This window comes from Micromys minutus, assembly GCF_963924665.1.
Source record: "Micromys minutus genome assembly, chromosome: 19".
NCBI lineage: Eukaryota > Metazoa > Chordata > Mammalia > Rodentia > Muridae > Micromys > Micromys minutus.
In genome coordinates, this window is record NC_137954.1 from 41676779 (window position 1) to 41695572 (window position 18794).

The 18794-nt window shown below is 45.2% G+C and overlaps 1 protein-coding gene across 2 annotated transcripts in view; it reads right to left on the reverse strand.

The window, feature by feature from the left end:
• Nucleotides 1-18788, reverse strand: part of THAP4 (THAP domain containing 4) — a 35428-nt gene extending 16640 nt beyond the window's left edge. The window contains exons 1-2 of one of the 2 annotated variants that reach the window (XM_080932755.1): nt 18694-18788; nt 14722-15860 (exon numbers count right to left, since the gene is read on the reverse strand). In XM_080932755.1, coding sequence (XP_080788881.1) covers nt 14722-15860; nt 18694-18770 — 1216 coding nt within the window. In that variant the 5' untranslated portion in view covers nt 18771-18788. Of the gene's footprint in view, nt 1-1859; nt 1957-14721; nt 15861-18693 lie in introns of those variants that run through there. The other variant, XM_080932756.1, reaches the window with a different exon arrangement.
• Between the last annotated feature and the right edge of the window lie 6 nt (nt 18789-18794).

An 18794-nucleotide genomic window follows, 5' to 3' on the forward strand; every position in this document is an offset into this window, starting at 1 on the left:
ACGGCACGGTACATACTAACCCAGGCAGGAGGTGTGCTGCAAAGCGTGGTTTGGCTGAACCAAGCCCTCAGACCAGCAGGTTTTTGTGCAGAAGCAGGGTCAGTTCCTTGAGTGTCTGTTTACCTCTCCCAATACTAAGTGCAGAGGCTGGAGAGATGGCTCACTGTTAAGAGCCTGTTCTCACTATTCTCCCAGAGGACGTAGTTTCATTTTAGTGCCTAAGAACTGTCTGTAATTCCAGTCCCAGGGCATGGTGCTCTTTTCTGGGCTCCAAGGGCACTGCATACATGTGTTGTATAAACACAGATGTAGACAAAAGACCCATAACACATAAAATAAAAACTAGGTGGAGACACTCACTGAAACCATTTTGATTAAATGGAAAAATAAAGGTTATCATAAAGGGACAGATAGGAAGAGCCTGCAGATGGGAGGCTATGGAGAAACTGGAAATGTGAAACATGCTGTCAAGGAACAGGTATCAGTAGAGAAAAAGGACACGAATGTTGAGGGGCTTGAGGAGCTGCATGGCTTAGACTCGGCAGTGGCAGAGAACAAGGCTACCAGACTGCTTGGCATACTGTCCTATGGGTCTGAGGTAGGGTCTAGCTATGCCTGCTGTCCCAGGGGCACGGTGCCCTTTTATCCTCTCAGTGACACTGTAGTTTGTCCCTTCTGTGCTGAGGGGTATCAAGCATGGCCAGGATCAAGTAGGTGTCTGTCTGTTAGGAGCTTTGGGGGCCTAGACATACAAATGGTTAGAGAAGGATAAGGCTAAACTGCAAGTTGTAAATCTGCGGCAGGCAGAACAGAATCATCAGAAGCAGAAGAGGGAATGGCATGGGATGGATACTGCACAATAAACCAAGTGGAGGTGTCCCAAGATAGGAGAGGGAATGGGGAGGAGAGCAGAGTAAAGCGGTGTGGGTCACAAGGACAGAAATGGGTAGTATAGCCTGGGGCTGGCTGCAATCACCAGGGGTGGCCTGCTCAGCAGGTGAACACCGTGGCATGGGTTGAGCATCTACCTGAAAACAAGGCAGGAAAGACTGCTGAGCGCTACAGCTTGCTGCCTTGCCCACGTTCTGGCTAAAGCCCATTAAGCAGGTACTTGTGAATCAACATGACATGGGAAAGTGCACTTGGGCTATGGTAGTCACTTTATAAACAGTTCAGCTGGTCCTTCTGGAGGAAGAACTGCAAATCCAGGCACCACCAATCCTGTGACATGCAAGGTTCATGACTTGTCCCGTGACACTTGGCAAGGGAAAGAAAACACAGGACTACAAGACTCTCTGATGGTGAGTAGGAAGTACCTGATTGGAAACAAAGGGCGTACCGTTGTGTCTACACATCAGGATGCTCACTGCAAAGGTCCATGGCACAGGGCAATGTAAAAAGACTCTGGAAAGCAGTATCTATCTAAGCACTGTACCCCAGCCCCACAGCCCGCTGTCCTTAAAGGATGCCAATGTGGACACAGGACAGTAGGTGGGCGCTGGAGCACCACGGATGGGCGGGCTCCTCTCTGCTCTGCACTCCCCAGACCCTGCCTTCTATCGCCACTCTATAACCAGACAGCCACTTATGGCTGTGTAGAAATCCATCAGACTAGAGTATCAAGAGCTTGTGTTTTACTGAATATAAATTCACCTTCATTAGGAGAAAAACAAAACAAAAGTATAAAGATCTAGCCAGCCTATTTGTAGCTTTCAGTCTCTTAAAAAAACAAAAACTAGACAGGCCTTTCTATGCATTTTCTTTTGATTTAATTTTTCTTTTTATTAAGATCTTAAACTGCAAAAATAAAAACTTACATTTTCTGTAATAAGTGGCCTAAACAGTGAAAACAAGCTTACCCATCCCTAAGTTTTCTGAACTCCGAAACACTCCGTCAAGGTTCCTCAAGGTTATTTTCTGCCAATTGACGGGAAATGTGTGCACCTGGCTGTTAAGACATTGCAGGAAATGAATGCCAATCCAAAGAGAGCATTCTGGGAATTGTAGTCTACTATAAAAGACTAAGTCTCGGAAGAATGTGGAAGACAAAGGCAGCCTGGCAGATCACAGAACTTTAGAGCTAAAGGAGCTTTGGAAACTGAGCTTCATCTTACAAGTCAGGATCAGGCCAGAGAGTTAGCTGTCCAATCCAGATAAGGAATGGGAGTTCTGCCCTCCGTTGTTTCCACGGACTAGAACCGAGGGAGTCAACTCACTAAAGCAGAATGTACAGCTGGGCAGACACTGAATGGAGCTGTTTCTTCAGGAGCATCTGCCAGGAGCTTAGGCTCCTAATATACTCTTTTGTCTTCAAGGATACTGCTCTGCTCAGCTTAGCTCTAGACATGGTAGAGATACTTTCCAGGACCTGGAGACAAAACTGTTCATGATTCTTACCCTTTCATCACTGCTCTGTTGACAGTAGCAGTGTTTCCTGCTGTGTCAAGCAGAGAAACAACACTAATCATACGGCACTGCAAAGTTAAAAAACTACCAGCACCCAGCAGAAGCCGGCTGTTCAGTAGCACTGAGGAGGCATGGGGTAACTCGAGGTGCAGGTCTGGGTCCTACCAGCATCAACACGACAGCAAGGTCCAACTGACCGTTGACGACGGAAAGGGGCACAGGGACCCAGGGACAGCAGAGATGATGAATGGAAAGCAGAATGCCTACAGAATCCAACAAAACATGTGAAACAGCCTCTAGTATCACTATCTGCAAAGATTATGTCTGATTATCTAGTTCGTCCACTGAGACGTTTACAATGATAAACTCTAATAAATGGCTGAGTCAGTTTTTTGTTTACTTGTTTTGTTTGTTTTTGTGTCAACTTGACACAAGCTAAAGTTATCTGGGAAGAAAGACCTCAATCTGGTATATAAATCTGATATGTAAATGGTGTAATAAGTTGGTGGTGGGTGGTTAGATGTGATTTGTTAGTAGTTATGCTCAAAGAAGAAGAAACAAGAAAGAAATCAGAGTCAAGGATCCAACACACACACACACACACTCCCTCTCTCCTTCTATCTCTCCTATTTACTGATGGAAGTAAAACTCCATCGATGGGGGGTGAAGGGGACCCACAAAGTAGCAAGGATTTGCTACAGGGCTACTTTTCTTCCTTCTGGGAGCCCTCTTCACTCCTAACACGTGAAGCAGGGATGGTGACAGCCTGTATGGGGTGAGTCCACAGTGGAAAGGACTCAGCCTTTTCCCCTTATTTCTTTTCCAGCCCTGGCTTTCTCTGCATTCTGAGAGAGAACACAACCATGTGGCTGTGTCCCTGCACCTGAGATTTTCCTTTCTCTGAGAGATGTACAGGTAGCCAGGTTTTCACTCTCTTTAAGACAGCTCCCTTTCCTTTGTAGCTGATGTGCGGCCAGTTTCAGTTTGTGAGCTTCCAGCCCTTCAAGATCATTCTTGCCTGACCAACTAGGTGGGCTTATGAGTCTGTAGTAAGGCTGGGTCTCACCTGACACATGGAAGGAGGCCCAATAGGTTAGACTGTGTGTTTAGGGCAAGCACTGCCCCCCCCCCCAGGAGCTATGTTAGGTCTTGCTCTCTATCCCCTCCCAACCATCCCCAGAATGTAATTTCAAAAACTAGCTAAGTTTGAGTCTCAGACTCCTTTTGGAAAGCAAAACTAAACGAATCTTATTTTCCTCTGTAACAATCTTTGGCCACTGCTAGACTAAGGATGCTGGCCACTTCATGTCACTGTAACTGTATTCTTCAATTAGATCTCTTTTGCCACCGTTTAGGACTCATGATTCTTTATGCCCAAGCCCTCACGGCCTTGTTACTGGACCATCGGATCTGAGAGGGATGTCAGACTGATCTCACCAGATGGTGATAGCTGTTGAGATTGGGTTTTCCATAGCAAGCCTGGCTGTCTTGGAACTCACTTTGTGCACCAGACCTGCCTCTGCCTCCCCAGTGCTTAGATTAAAGGTGTGGTCACCATGCCAGGCTCACCAGACTCTTTCACATTAGCCCTGCTCAATCTCTGGCTTCTCAACCACCAGCCACCTTTTGCCTTAGTAACTCTGCTCCAGGAATCCAGAAAGCCTACTAGGTTCTTTCCATGAAAAGCCAAGGGGGTCTCCTGTCTCTGCTAGCCTATCTCCTGAGTATCTCTCTTCCTTATTCCCCCTCCCCTTCTCTACTGTAGAGGAGCTCCCTCTACAGTCTCTTAGTGATGACACATTATACACAGGAACCTGGATGGACTCTTGAAGTATTGTTTACCTTTTTTTTTTTTTTTTTTTAACCAACAGCAGCTCATCTCTTTGTCTCTATAACGAGCTTCACTCTGACCATGCTGCGTTCATGGGTCCTCTCAGTTTGTTACTTCCTAGCTTGTCTCTGCTAAGGGTGTGCTCTGACTAGATGCAGTCTTGTCAGATGTTCTCTGAGTCTCTTCTCTCTGCTCCCCGTCACCACCACCCCTCGAAAATAGGGTCGAAAATGTAGCCTAGGCTGACCTCGAAATCACTACATAGATGACCTTGAACTTCTGATCCCCCTGCCTCCACCTTAAAAGTTACTTACAGACCAAGTGCCACCAGGACCTGACTCATTTATCCAGTGGCTCCAGCCTTGTTCTGAGTTACTGTTCTGGCTGCCTCAGGCATTTGCTTTTCCTGGTCCAGCCTTTGCCTGGTCTATCATTTGGTGTATTTGTTATGTTCCGTTAGAAACACGTATTCGATGTGTTTATCAGACAAAGTTCCCACCGACAGGACTGAATTCAAGCTGTCCTGTGAATACAAAGAATACGTAGATGCTCAGTCCTAATTCCCTCAGTCTATAAGTCTCTAGGGCTGGAGAGTTGACTCAACAGTAAAGTGCATTTGCTGCTTTGTGAAGGACCCAGGTTTGGCTTCCTGAACCCACATGGTGTTTCACAACCATTAGCCCCAGTTCCAGGATATCCAACCCCTCTTCTGCCCTCTGAAGGTGGTGAACATACAATGCAGGTAATTCACCCATATACATGAAACAAACATATCTAAAGGATTAGTTAAGTTTGTGAGAATAAAAAGGGTAATTTCACACTATAAAAATAATGCCTCCAGGTAATTTAGGTTAGATATTCTAAAAATTTAGCCAGTAACAGTTTATTTTACTACCATATTCTAGCAAGATCTTGTTTGTAAAAAACAAGTGATCAGATGTGGCCTATGCCCAGGCATTTACTGCTTCAAAAGAAAAGCATAAATTCTTTGGGATTTTATAAAGGAAAATCAACAGAAGGGACAAGTGTGAGAGAGAGACAAAATAGCTCACATGTTCAGAGACACATTTCTGATAAACAGAATACACTCTGTGGGGCCAGTGAGATGGCTCAGTGAGTAAAGGTGTTTGCTGCTAAGCCTCATGACCTGAGCTCAATCCCTAGGACCCACATAGTAAAAAGAGAAAATGAATCCCATCAAGTTGTCTTTAGACTGACTGCCACATGTGTGCTGTGGTGCATGTATGTGCACACACAAAAATTTAAAAAGTGTAATAATAATAAAATTTTTAAAAGACTTGTAATGTCTTATACAAACAATTAGCACCTAATTTTTCTCAGGGAAGACAAGTGGAGTTATAAAATTTCCTACCCAATAAGATAGGGAGCTGTCCTCCTCATACCTATTTAAACATGACCCACATACAGCCCAGGAGACAGAGCAAGGTCACATCTCTTAACTGCTCTAGAACTTACCATTTACTCCTTAGGGAGCTATTCTCTGAGACTTCACCAAACTTCACTGTGTTTCTGTCCATGGTATACATTCTTCATTAAAACCCGTAATCAATTCTGGTCTGGTAAAAACTTTTATGCCCATTCCTTGGGCTCATTATTTCTAGTATAACTCCTAACAGCACCACATATTAAAAACAAAACAAGGACTTCAGAGACGGTTCAGTAGGTAAAAATGCTTGCTACCAAGGCTAATAACTGAGTTTGGTCCCCAGGACCAAATGACTCCTACAAGTTGTCCTCTGACTTACCTCCACATATGTATGACATGCTCTACACACACACACACACACACACACACACACACACACACACGGGGGGGGGGAGATTATAAAAGCAAATAATTTTTTTGAGGGGAGTTTTTGAGATGGGGTTTCCTCAGCTGTCTCAGAACTCCTTCCGTAGACTAGGCTGGCCCTGATCTCACAGAGATCTACCTGCCTCTGCCTCATGAGTGCAGGGATTAAAGTTGTGCGCCATCACTGTCCGGCTATAATAACAACACGTAGTGTTTATATTCTGAAGCTAGTGAAATCACTCTTCAGAGGCAAGGAAGAAAGCACTTTCAGTCAAAAATTGAGGAGGAAACTTATTCCAAATAGAGCTTTAGGTCAGAAACTCAAACCCACATAAAAAGGAAGAGCATCAGAAGTAGATGGAGGCAAGACAGAGTCTCTTTTCCCTTTCTGCCATGATTAGGATCAAACCTAGGGTTATAATTTTCTTAATCTTTTCTCTCTCTTTTTGACACGAGGTCTTGCTATGTAGTTCATATTTCAGAGGCTCAGGAAGAATATCAAGCTCAAGGTTAGTCTGAATTGCACAGGAAACTCAAAGAAAATAGATGTGTCATGCTAACATTTTTTTAAAACTAATTAAAATTCGAGGTATTAGTCACTTAGGGGACAGAGGAAGGCCATCTGTGTTGGAGTCAGCTTGGTCTCTGAGATCTAGGACAACCAGAAAAACCCTGTCTTGAAAACAAACAAACAAACCCTACCAGGCTATTACATAATAAAGTTTCAACTCAAAAGTGAAGGAACCAATCTTTAAGACACATGTCCTTAGCATCAGAACATGGAAATTTATGATACAAACATGACAGGATTGTTGGAGCAGCAGATAAACCCCTACAGAAAGCCAGGGCCCCTGCCAGAAAAAGGCTGACCCAATGATTTTAAAAAATTAATCATTGATTCAGGGCCATAATCAACGTCTTAAGACTGCTCTATCCAACAACACACCGTATGTTGTTCTTAAGTTCACAGAATAGTAACCAAAAAAGACCATCTTCTAAGCTACAAAGCACAACAAACTTAGCCATCACAAGGCAGGGATGGGTGCGAGCTCCCCTCCCCCAGCAGGCCAGCTTCTCAGCACCTGCACATATTTGCCTGCCCAGTTCTATGAACTTTGAGGGCCTCACTGTATAGGCGCCGATGGCCAAATCACCGGTTGTTGTTGATTAACGCAGTCTCTAGCCAGAGGCCTCGGTGCAGATTTCAGTTCCACCCCTCCAATTGCATGGCTGGCTTCAGTGGTGACCAGGCTTACTTGTCACGGAGAGAACACATTAGCACAGATTCATTAGCTGAAGGTGCTGTTCACGTCCATAACACACATTACAAAGGTTTCAGGAGTGCTATGTCACAATACTTATATCATAATGACACATATGGGAAGGGAGACGCCAAAGGCCTTCTCTTAAACTCAGGACCAATACAGATGCTGCCTTTTAATATCACCCTGAATGTCCCAGAGAGTACAATAGAATAAAAGGATATATATATATATATATTTCATTCCACAGAGTAGGAATGAAAAATAAAGACACAGATTGGAAAGCAAAAATAGTGTCCTTGTCAATCAATGATATGAAATAAACTTGCAGAAAACTCAGGGAATCTACAAAAACCTTGTGGAACTAATGTGCTATTTTAGCAAGAATTTAGGATACAGTGTTAATAGATAAAATTATTTATTTCCTGTGTGCTATAATAAGCAAATGGAATTTTTATAATTAAACTGATAAAAAATTCACATCTGCACCAAAAGGGACTATTTAGGTATAAATCTAATGAAATACATATACATGAAACATATATGTGCGAAGTTTAGCATTTATTTATTTAGTGTGCACATGTGTGCACATCTGTGGGCATCTGTGTGCCAAAGAGTACAGTTGGAAATCTGTTTTCTCCTTTCCACCTTGTGGTTCCTGGGGACTAAACTCAGGTCATCACCCTAAAGTCTCTTTACCTGTTAAGCCATCTTAAATTTCATAAAAATATGTGTCAGTTTTGAGGGAAAGTACCAAACTAGGTAAATGATAACATAAAATCTAAGTAAGTGAAAAGGTTTATGAAGAAACAATACTGTTACACTGGGCATGTTGAAGTCTCAAGACTACAAGGAAAGGTAACGGGTCTACAGTGGTTATCACTACACTGGAAGTAGAGCAGGCAAAGCTGTCCAATTCCAACTTTACTGTACTTCTAAAGTAGTAGAAAAATTATCTCAAGATAGACCACAGACCCAAATGTAAAAATACAAAGCTATAAAAGTCCCTGAAACAACAGAGACAATCTAGGTAACCTTGATTCAGCTAAGAGCTTTTAGAAGTAATCCCAAAAGCGTGACCCACATAGGAAGAAGCTGATAAGAAAGAATGAGCTGGGCCCTGGCAGCCCACTCAGCTCAGATAGGGAAAGAGAACTCCCTTCCGGGGGGCGGGGGACGGGGGAATAGAAAATAAAACAAACAAGCATAAAAAAACAAAATAAACTGAATAAAAACCAAAGTAACAATTCTGAGAACCTATTCTTTTTATAGACTAGCCAAACTCCAGGCACCCTCCACACCAGCATTGCCTACCACGATACTACAACAATGGCCTACTTTTGACTGACCATTTTATATTTGCAAAATCAGCACTTAACAGACAGCTCAGACCTGGACCCTGACCTCCAAAGAAAGGAGACAAAACAGTCCTTAGCAAACTCTACCAGAGTAGTGGGACTGCAGACAAAGAACACTGCCGGGCTTAAAGGGTAGAAAGACGGGGATATGGAACATTTACCCCATTTTCCTGGCAGGCTCACATCTGTGTGTAACTCCAGGTGATCCAATAACCTCTTTGGCTATGGTGGGCATTAGGCACGCACAGACATAATTAGGCACGCACAGACATACATGCAGGCAAAACACTATACACATAAAAAATTAAAAAAAAAATTGAAAACATCCATGGTTGAAAACACTGTTGGGGTAGCACGTGTGTGGCATAGGCAAAGCCACTGGTTTAATCACCAATCAATCAACCAACAAGAAACAAACTTTTGCTCTGCCAAAGCCTGCTGAACAGGCAGATCAAACTGGGAGAAGTTCTATCTTTCTTTGCAAAACACATAATTCATGAGAGACATAACTAATTTACACAAGGAACTTATAAAACTCAACAAAAAGTTAAGGAAAAACTTAATAAAATAGGCCTGGGAGGGGGCTGGAGAGATGGCTCAGCGTTAAGAGCATTGGCTGCTCTTCCAGAGGTCCTGAGTTCAATTTCCAGCAACCACATGGTGGCTCACAACCATCTATAATGAGATCTGGTGCCCTCTTCTGGCCTGCAGGTGTATATGCAGATAGCACTCATATACATACAAAGAATACACAAATCTTTAAGGAGCTGGAGAGCACAAGAACAGAGTCTGAGGACCAGGGCCCACATAAAAACAAACGCTAATAAAACACACACAGAGAGGGCTAAGTGAAAAAAGATGACTATATTTTCTCATAGAGGGGAGATGAACAGGTAGACAATAAGGCCTTTAGGACAATGAAATCAATCCTGTTTGACACTCTATGAGGGATACATAATATCACATATTAAAAAAAATTCTGGGCTGTAGAGCTGGGTTAGGTCAGTGGTTAAGAGTACTTGTTGTTTGTGCAAGAGGACGGACCATGGTTCAATTCCCATGGTAGCTCATAACTATAATAACCCCAGTTCCTAGGAGTCCAATGCCCTCTTCAGGCCTCAGTGGACACATGGTGCATATGCATTCATGAAGGCAAAATCATCATATCCATAAAATAATAAAATAAACCTAAAAAAACCAAAACCACCCAAGTGCAAACCAGGCATGTAATCCAGCACTCAGGAGGTGTTGATGACATCCTAGAGTATACAGCCCTATTCTGTCTCACAAACACAAAACTAAAGGCTGCTGAGGACACCTGATGACAAATCTGACGACCTGGTCAATGTCCAGGACCTATATTCTCTGCTCCCTTAAAGGAGACGAGAATCACTTGGAAGCTCTCTCAGCTTGGATATGCAGTACAGCGGGGACAAAAGACCTGCCAGAGAACTGACGCCCAAAGTTGTCTTCTGATTTCCACACATGCACTGTGGCACCCACACACAGGTAAATCAAAGCAGGGTGAGCAGCGGCAGTGAGGAGGGACAAGCAGACACACAGGCAATGACAGCAAATGTTTCCTTAACAGGCCACAGAAAACACTCTTATTCTGGGAACCAATGTGAAGTAAAGGTCTGAGGAGCTAGAGGCACCGCATCAGAAGGAGAATCTGCTACACTTTTGGAGGGCAGTGAAGCCTATGGGCCCAGATGTTCCACTCTGGGTAAATTGGCCACAAATGAAAGGACTGGCTAATAAAAAGTAATGAATAAACATATCGTCAGTCATCTTCAGTCTTCATTTAAAACTAAAAAGTGACCAAGGAAATCCTTCTCCAGTGAAGGAATCCATTTGAGTAGAGACCAGCTAGAGCAAAAGACCAACAGCACTGTACTGACAGGCCAGGAGCACAAGATGGAGTCCTTTCAAGATTTCCTGCTCAGAACCCTCTGCTTTCCTCCAGACTCACAAGCCGGACCTGGCCTGACAGAGAAGGGACACAAACCTGACTCCTGTCCACCATTCCCAGGCTGAGATCCTGCTTTATACTTCCCTAGGGCCTTGCAGGGTCCTCACCATGAAAAGCAGGACTTTTCCCCGGGGCATGTCCCTTTAGGCTACTGTCCACTGGCTCTCCCAGCAAGGCGAACTGGCTTCTTAAAGAAGCCACTGTCCGGATCCTGCATCATGGCTCACCTTTCCCACACTACCTACACTGGGCTCCCGCCCTCCACCCTATGGCAACTGGACAGTCACCTTTCTCCACACAGCCCAGAGCCCCTTGCCTTCCTGAGCTCTTCTGGAAAGAGCCAGCTCCGTCCTTCAGCAGTCCCTCATCTCTTGGATCTCATACCCCAGTTTTAGGATGGGTATTCTTTTTTTTAAATCTTTCTTTAAAAAAGATTTTTTTAATTTATTATATATAAGTACACCACTGTAGCTATCTTCAGACACCTGATGAGGGCATCAGATCTCATTACAGATGGTTGTGAGCCACCATGTGGTTGCTAGGATTTGAACTCAGGACCTCTGGAAAAGCAGTCAATGCTCTTAACCACTGAGCCATCTCTCCAGCCCAGGATGGGTCTTTTTCAAAGCCCCTTGGTAATACCTGAACACATCTTATGCCCAATTCCTTCACTATAGCCCATGTCCCTGGTCTTGGCTCCTGTAGGGGAAGAAGGACCATTTTCTCCAGTGTTTAGGCCTAGCTCTAGTCTTCTGCCCTGGATACTCTTTTCCTTCTTAGGTTCCAACCCAGTACCTCTGACTACTGTAGTTCTTCCTCTTTATTTCCTGGTAGCTCTTGCCATTTCCTACAAAGCAAAGGGCAACCCCTCTACCTCACTGAGCAATGCTGCATAGACCAAGGCATTCCTTTCCAACACACCAAGACAACAACATTCCATATTTGAAACCTGGACTTTTAGGTCGAAGAACACATAGGACAAGTGTGACAAGGTCAACACCAGATGTAAGAGGTGGCAGTCTACATACTCCAGGCCAAAAGAACTCTTATTATTCTCTAAGAAGGGGCAAGTCATGTATAAATAAGCTAATTAAAGTCTAACTGGCATAAGAAACAGATTCAGAATAATTCCTTCAAATCAGACTGGAAAGGCTCTCTTAAACTTAAGGGAAAACAAATAAAAAAACAAAACCCCTGTCAACCACAAACTGGCTCTTTGTCAAAACTGCACTAGAACATGAACTTCAAAAAACAAAAATAAAAAAATGACCAGATCCTGAGCATGGTGGCATATGCCTTTAATCCCAAGACTCAGGAGGCAGGGCAAGTGGATCTCTGCTGGAGGCCAGAGAGCCTCAAGCAGTGAGAACCTTCTCAGAACCAAACAGAAAGGCTGGAGGTATTGCTAGGTGGTTAGGAGCACTTCAGGATAATGGTTCTAATCCCCATCCAAAGCCCTCTTCTGCTTCCTGCTGACACAAGCAGACACAAATCCATGAATGAAAGAAATAAACTTAGCCAGGTGGTAGTGCATGCCTTTAAAAAACAACCCAAAAGAATTAAAAACAAGAGCAAAACATAAAAGCCACTATATGTTTCCAAAAAAGGACAAACTTGGATACGTACACAGTGGTGAATAAAGTAAGCAGCAGAATGTAATTTTAAAACTAAATATATAATGGTTACTTGAAGATATAAAAAAACAAGTGGGCTGGAGAGATGGCTCAGTGGTTAGAGCACTGACTGCTCTTCCAGAGGTCCTGAGTTCAATTCCCAGCAACCACATGGTGGCTCACAGCCATCTGTAATGGGATCTGATGCCCTCTTCTCGTGTGTCTGAAGACAGCTACAGTGTGCTCATGTGTAAAATAAATAAATAAATCTTAAAACAAACAAACAAACAAAAAAACCCCAAGCAATACAAACCAAGACACTGGGACCTTTGTGACCTAGGGAAGCTAATATATAGTAACCCATCAGCTACATCTATTCACAGAAAGAATAATACATACATACATTTTGTTTTTCCCTTTCTGAGACAGGGTCTCAAGTAGCCCAGTAAGAATTTCTTGTTTTCAAGTCCTGAAGGCATGTATACCACCACACCCAGAATTGAATGTTTGTTTTTTAAACTGGGTGTGGTGGTTCACCCTTGCAACACTAATGCTTTAAGGTCAAAGCAGGAAGATTGCTGAGTTTGATGTCTCCAAGCCAGATAAGAGCTGCAGAGTGAGACTAGACAGACACATTGACAACAAAAAGAGAACAGCTAAAAATAAAATTCTCAACTTATTGATAAATATAAGTAGATTAAAGTTCTTTATAAAACAATTTTTAGGTTCAATTAAAATTTATTTATAAAAATTAAAAGACCTATGAAATTAAGGGCATGGAGAAATATGACTCAGTTAGGTTTGGTGGCCCAAGTCTATCTTTCCAGCACTTGGGAGGGGAGGATAAGGCAGGAGGATCGGTAGTAGTTCAAGGCCAGACCTGGCTACACTGCAAGGACGGAAAGCCTTGAACTGGAAGGGGTGACTAAGTCTTGAGACTCCAACTACGGACGGAACCGGAGGCCGAGGCAGAACGTGAAGTTGGAATGAAGCTTGAGCAGCAAAGTAAGACTGAAGCTCAAAAAAGGAGGTCTTTAAATGAGAGAAAGGTTTGCTGTGTCAACGATCAGGAAAATGCACACATCTGACAAGGTTTTGACGTCTAAAGCAAAAGGCGAGATACTTGCAAGTATGGTGGTGGTTCAAGTGTGTAATACTAGTACTTGGAAGGTCAAGGCTAGCCTGAGCTGCATGATCAGACCCTGTGTAAAAAGACTTAACCCAAACCAGTAACTTGACAGACACATAGGAAGGACTAGGCACCCCTGGAAGTGCAGTAAGAGTGTGCCTCACCTTTCTAGAAATCAGCTGACTGAATACAAGAAGTTAGGCAACAATCTGCTGACTCATACCAGGGAGATTTCAGTCTCAGAGCAGGAAAAGAACAATGTAACCGGCCAGGGTACAGCATACTTCTGAACCCAAGTCAAAAGTAAAGACACTTGTCCACAAGTCTGATGACTCAGGTTCAAACCACTTGTCCTAGCCACAATGATCTCAACATTTCAAAAAGCAGGCTCAACAACAGCACAGCACTAACCTCATAATAAAAGAATCTAAAATAACTCCAAACCATATCTCCCCTCTCTCAACCTATTTATTCAGAGCCATCACCATGACTCAAATAGCTGCAGGAGTAAGGACTTAAGGCTGAGTTGACAAAACATTGGTGACCAATGAGTATAAGGTTCTTTATAAAACAACTTTTTGTTTTATAAAAATATAAAAAAATACAGTGAGTCCAGAATGGCCACAGGGGAGAAAGGGACACCGGCTTCAGGTTAGGAAACTTTGTAGAAGCTGGAAGAAAACCAAAGCAAGGAGAAAGCAGCAACACAATAATGAAATCGGAGACAATGTAGAAACTGCCGGGCTCTTCAGAAAGTCCTGTACTAGCAGTCACAGCAAAAGAACACCAAAAGCAACATCAGGGATAAGGCTTACAAAAGCAGCAGCCCAGGTCAGCTTGTGACCCAGGCTCATCTTCCCAGGATGCACCCAAAAATCATAGGCTTCACTCTCTCCATTGGGGTTCAGGAGACCCTGAAACTTCTGCTCTAGCAGCCAGGTCAGTCCATCACACCCAAACTGGCAAACGCTGGTACAGTTAAAGTGAATGCAGTCAGAAAAATTTCCCATATGTACTGAACACTATTCTTACTCTTAAGGAACACTTTTTGGAGACATAAGCCTCATTATACAGCCTTGGCTGACCTTGATCTGTGGACCAGGCTGGCCTTGAACTCACAGATCCACCGGCCTCAGCTTCCAGGGCACTGGGATTAAAGGTGTGGTCACCACACCTGGCTACTTGCAATGCTAAATCTTCATGCCCTTCTCCTGAGACCAGGTCAGCTGCTGGGCAATCAACACAGGCAGTGTGTAGCCCAGAGAGAAGCCTGACACACAGCAGGAAAACCTAGCTAGGGTAAGGAAGGCAGGGGCGTGCCTCTGCTAAGTACTGACCGTGGCTGGGGGGCAGCAGGCCACTTAGGTAGGGGAGGTAGGGGAGACTTGCTCTTCTCAGCTCGTCCAGCTTCTCCCGCAGCTTGCGCACCTGGCTGTCAGATCGGCTGACCCTCTGCCGAAGGCTCTTTAGCTCTCCGTTCTTCTTTTCAACCTGCTCGCGCAGGCAGCATACCTGACTCTTGTGCTGCCGGGCGGAGAAGCAGTAGGAGTGCAGAGAGTCGATGAGCTTGCAGGCCCCTGAGGCCGACAGGATGACCTCATTGATAGACATGGGGTTGGCGTCACTGTGCTCACTCTGCACCGCTTCTGCCGCTGGCTTTGGGGTCACATCAGTAGGAGGGGCAGAGGGGCTCTGGGAAGCCTTTTGAGGGGTTGCTGTAAGTGAGGAACTTGGGGGACTCTGGGCCACACTATTCCCAGTGCATCTTGGCTCTAGATCTCTTTTCAGCCTCTTTCGGTCCATGGGCTCACGAGGGACAGATGGCCTCTCTCGAGTGTGCTTGGAGGAGAAACTATATGAATGAAGTGAGCCAATGAACTTGCAGGCTCCAGATCCTGGGGGTGTGAAGTCGTCCATGGAAATGCCACTCTTGTCTGCCCCGTCTGTGTCGGCAGAGGAAGAAGCCTTCTGGTGGTCAGCCTCTGTAGCAGACACTTGTGCCTCTTCCTGGCCTCCGGCCAATGGGGCAGCCTGATCATCTCCTGGAGTTCTTTCCAGAGACTCACCCGGCTCCTGGCTGACAGCACCTGGGGTGGCCTTGGGGGCTGCATCATCTGGTGGAGAAGCTCGCTTCAACTTTCGGGGCTCTGGCTTGGCCATCAAGTCATCGCTTGAAGACTGTGAAGACCCTGTGGTTCCTTTTCCTGCTGCTGCGCTTGCGTGGCCCCTCGCGGCCCCTGTGGTCTTTCTCCTAGCATGGCCATGTCCTCCAGCCCCCCTCTTCTTCTCCGACAGGTGGAAAATAGAGGGCACAGCTGTGGGCTTCAGCAGGCGATGCTGGTCCTCCAGCCTTTTGGAGAAGCTGTCTTTGGTAAAATGCTCACTACAGAGGAATGAATACTTAGTTGGGGTCCAATTATCCCTCTGAACAGCTTTTAACCACTGGATCAGTCGTTTGGAGTCCTTTAGGGGAAACCTGCAGAACAAATAACAAAGTTCTTAGAAATATTGAGATGCTTTCTTCCGAAACTACCGTCAATAGAAGCAAATCAAGTCATCAAGTCTTTGCAAAGCAGCCACACCCATACTGATGGTCTCTGCTTAGAACCTAATAAGGATTTCAGGACCATCTGGCAGGTCATCACTGAAATGGAAAGGAAAACACTCTACTGTACGTATTTTAGGATACTGAGCCTATCTATAGGGTAATATAGAGAAATGAGGGCTATTTGTTAATGTGATGTTTTTGTACACTGTATAAAGATTTATCTTTGTACTATTAAAATGCTAATTTATGTGAGGCAAAGATCTGATTACAGGCCCAACTTTGGTATTGTCATTAAGAAGCATGCCCCGCCTTAGCATTTTGTAAACATTGGTCTCCAGAACCTTCTGGTCGGTCAAATAAATAACCAAATGGCCAATAGCTGAGCTGGAGAGTTAAGGTGGGACTTCTGGGCTGAAATATAGTCTTAGGCAGAGTCCCAGAGTGACTTGGATGAAGGAGCAGGCTCCAGGTTGATACAGAGATGGACAGGTACTAGGTCATGTGGTGGGATAGAGGCCTGGCAGTGTTGTTGAGTTAGAATAATTGAGAAGCTGCCCAGCTGGTGCCCAAAGCTTGTGAGAAATATAGTAAGTCTCCATGTCCTTATTCAGAGCAAGGGTGGGTATAGAAAGTCCATTAGGGTTACAGATATTACTCATAGGTGTGGCAAATGACCCTGGGTACAAAGGGATAGAGACAGCAGGTAGAATCTAGACAAGAGAGCTTCCAGAAGTAGACCAGTGACCAAATCATCTAGTACCTGACAAGTATGTTTGTGGGTGGTAGAACCCTAAGAGAAGCTAGGCAGGGTTCTAATGAGAGCTGGGAACAAGAGCTCAGGAGATATCTGAGAGCCTGGCTAAATACCCACCACAGCCAAGGCTCAGTAGGGCCTTGGAAACAGCTTTAGCATAAAGGCCCGAAAGCTCTAATCAGGCCTAATGGGGCACAACTGTGACATCACTCTGAGGTAGAAGGATCAGGAGTGTAACATCTGCCAAGCTAAAGAGCGATTCCGAGCCCTACCCGGCAGAGTTCAGTGTCATCCTTAGCTACAAACGAGGCCAGTCTCTGCTGAGATTTTTGTCTTAAAAAAAGACAAACAAACGAAAAAAAAAAAGAACAGGAAAAAAAAAAAAAAAAAAGCAGGGAATCAGGGAATATAGTTTCCTGGTAAGAGTGCTTAGGCAGCAAAACTTCAGTTAGGAGCCTAGATAAACCTTTGGGAAGTTATGTTGAGTGAGCCAGTCAAAGGTTAGGGTGGTAGTGTAAACCGGAGGCAGAGGCGGGAGAGTTCAAGGCTAGTCTGGTCTACAAGTGAGTTCCAGACAGTCAGGCTATGGAGAGACCCTGACTCAAAATAAAAGTTCTGTGTGGTGGCTCGTGCTTGTATTTCATGATTGGGAGGCAGAGGAAGGGCTTCCACAAGTTTGAGGTCAGCCTAGACTATAACAATGAGTTGTAGGCCAACAGGGCAATTCAGTGAGACCTTGTCTCAAAACACACACACCAAAAATTCTAAACTTTATGTAGAATTTAATGTTGTAAGAGGAAAACTGGGGAAAAAAATAGATGTTCAATAACATACTTGGTAATTTCTTCCCTCATCTAATGAAGCTATGTAATGGTCACTTATTAAGGCAAGATCTAAGACCAAACTGACAAGGCATGGTAGGCCACACTCAGGTGCTAAGAGCTCCACCTGAACTCTTCTTCGAGCCTCCAGGAACCTGCTGTGAAACAAGACTGGTCCTAATAGGATGAATCTGGTCGTCGTAAGCAACGTGATCTTCTAATCTTCTAACCGTCGATGTTCAGTGAGCTAGATTTCTGGAGTTCCCCCAGCCCCAATTTGGGCACTGTCTACCATACCATGTTAGAGGGAAGCCAACGTTTTCAAAAACTGTTAACAAAACTTCTGGGAGGTGTTCTAAATGAAATTGTTACGGAAACATTCTGGTTGATTTGTAAATTTGTTTAACGTTACTAGGTTGTGTTTTGAACTCGGTCCCAAGGACTTAAAGTAACCCTGTGAACCATCAACAGACACGTGCCATTCCCATCTTTAAATTTTAACACCAAATACGAAGAGGTGGCATGATGCGCGATGTGGCTTCTAAGCTGGAGTCCCTTTCCTCACAGTTCACTCCTGTTGGAAATCGCAGGAGTGGATCAACTGAAATGGGGAGTCTCGAAAGCGGCCCGCACAAGGGCCACCCGAGAACCCTCCGGAAAGCCCTTCCACAGTCCTCCCCCGGGCCTTTGCCAGAGTGCAGGATGCGGAGGTGATCAGTGCCTGGGCCGCAGGACCCCGGAGGAGAACGATGAGGGCTATGGATGCAGGAAGTAGGGCTGCGTGCGCCGGGCCGCACTCCTGCCACACACCTCCAGGCGGGTTTGCCCCGCCGAGGCAAGAGTGGAGAACTGCTCAAAACCAAAGAGCACGATGAACCTGAGAACGCGCCCTTGCAGAATACTACTGAAATTGGCAGCGCCAACCCAAATCAGTGCGACGCCCGTTGGTGGAGGTGGCGGCGGGGGCCTCTGGCCGTTCAGCCCGAGGCATGGCCGTGCTGGTCCCCAAAGCCGGCAGTCCAAGCCAAAGTCACAAAGCTCCACGACCCGTCCACCTCCCACAGTTGCACTCGGCTAGCCGGCCCCCCACTCCCTGTCCCCCGAGCTCGGCCCGCGGCGCGGCCTCAGTTTCCCCGCGGGCCTGGCCAGGGCGGGGGCGTGGCGGACCCAGAGGCGGGCCGCGTACCTGTGGAAGGAGACAGCGCGTTTCTCGCCCTTGCCCTGTCTGTTGGAACAGTTCACGGCCGCGCAGCAGATCACCATTGCGGGCCTCGGTCGTGAGCGCCG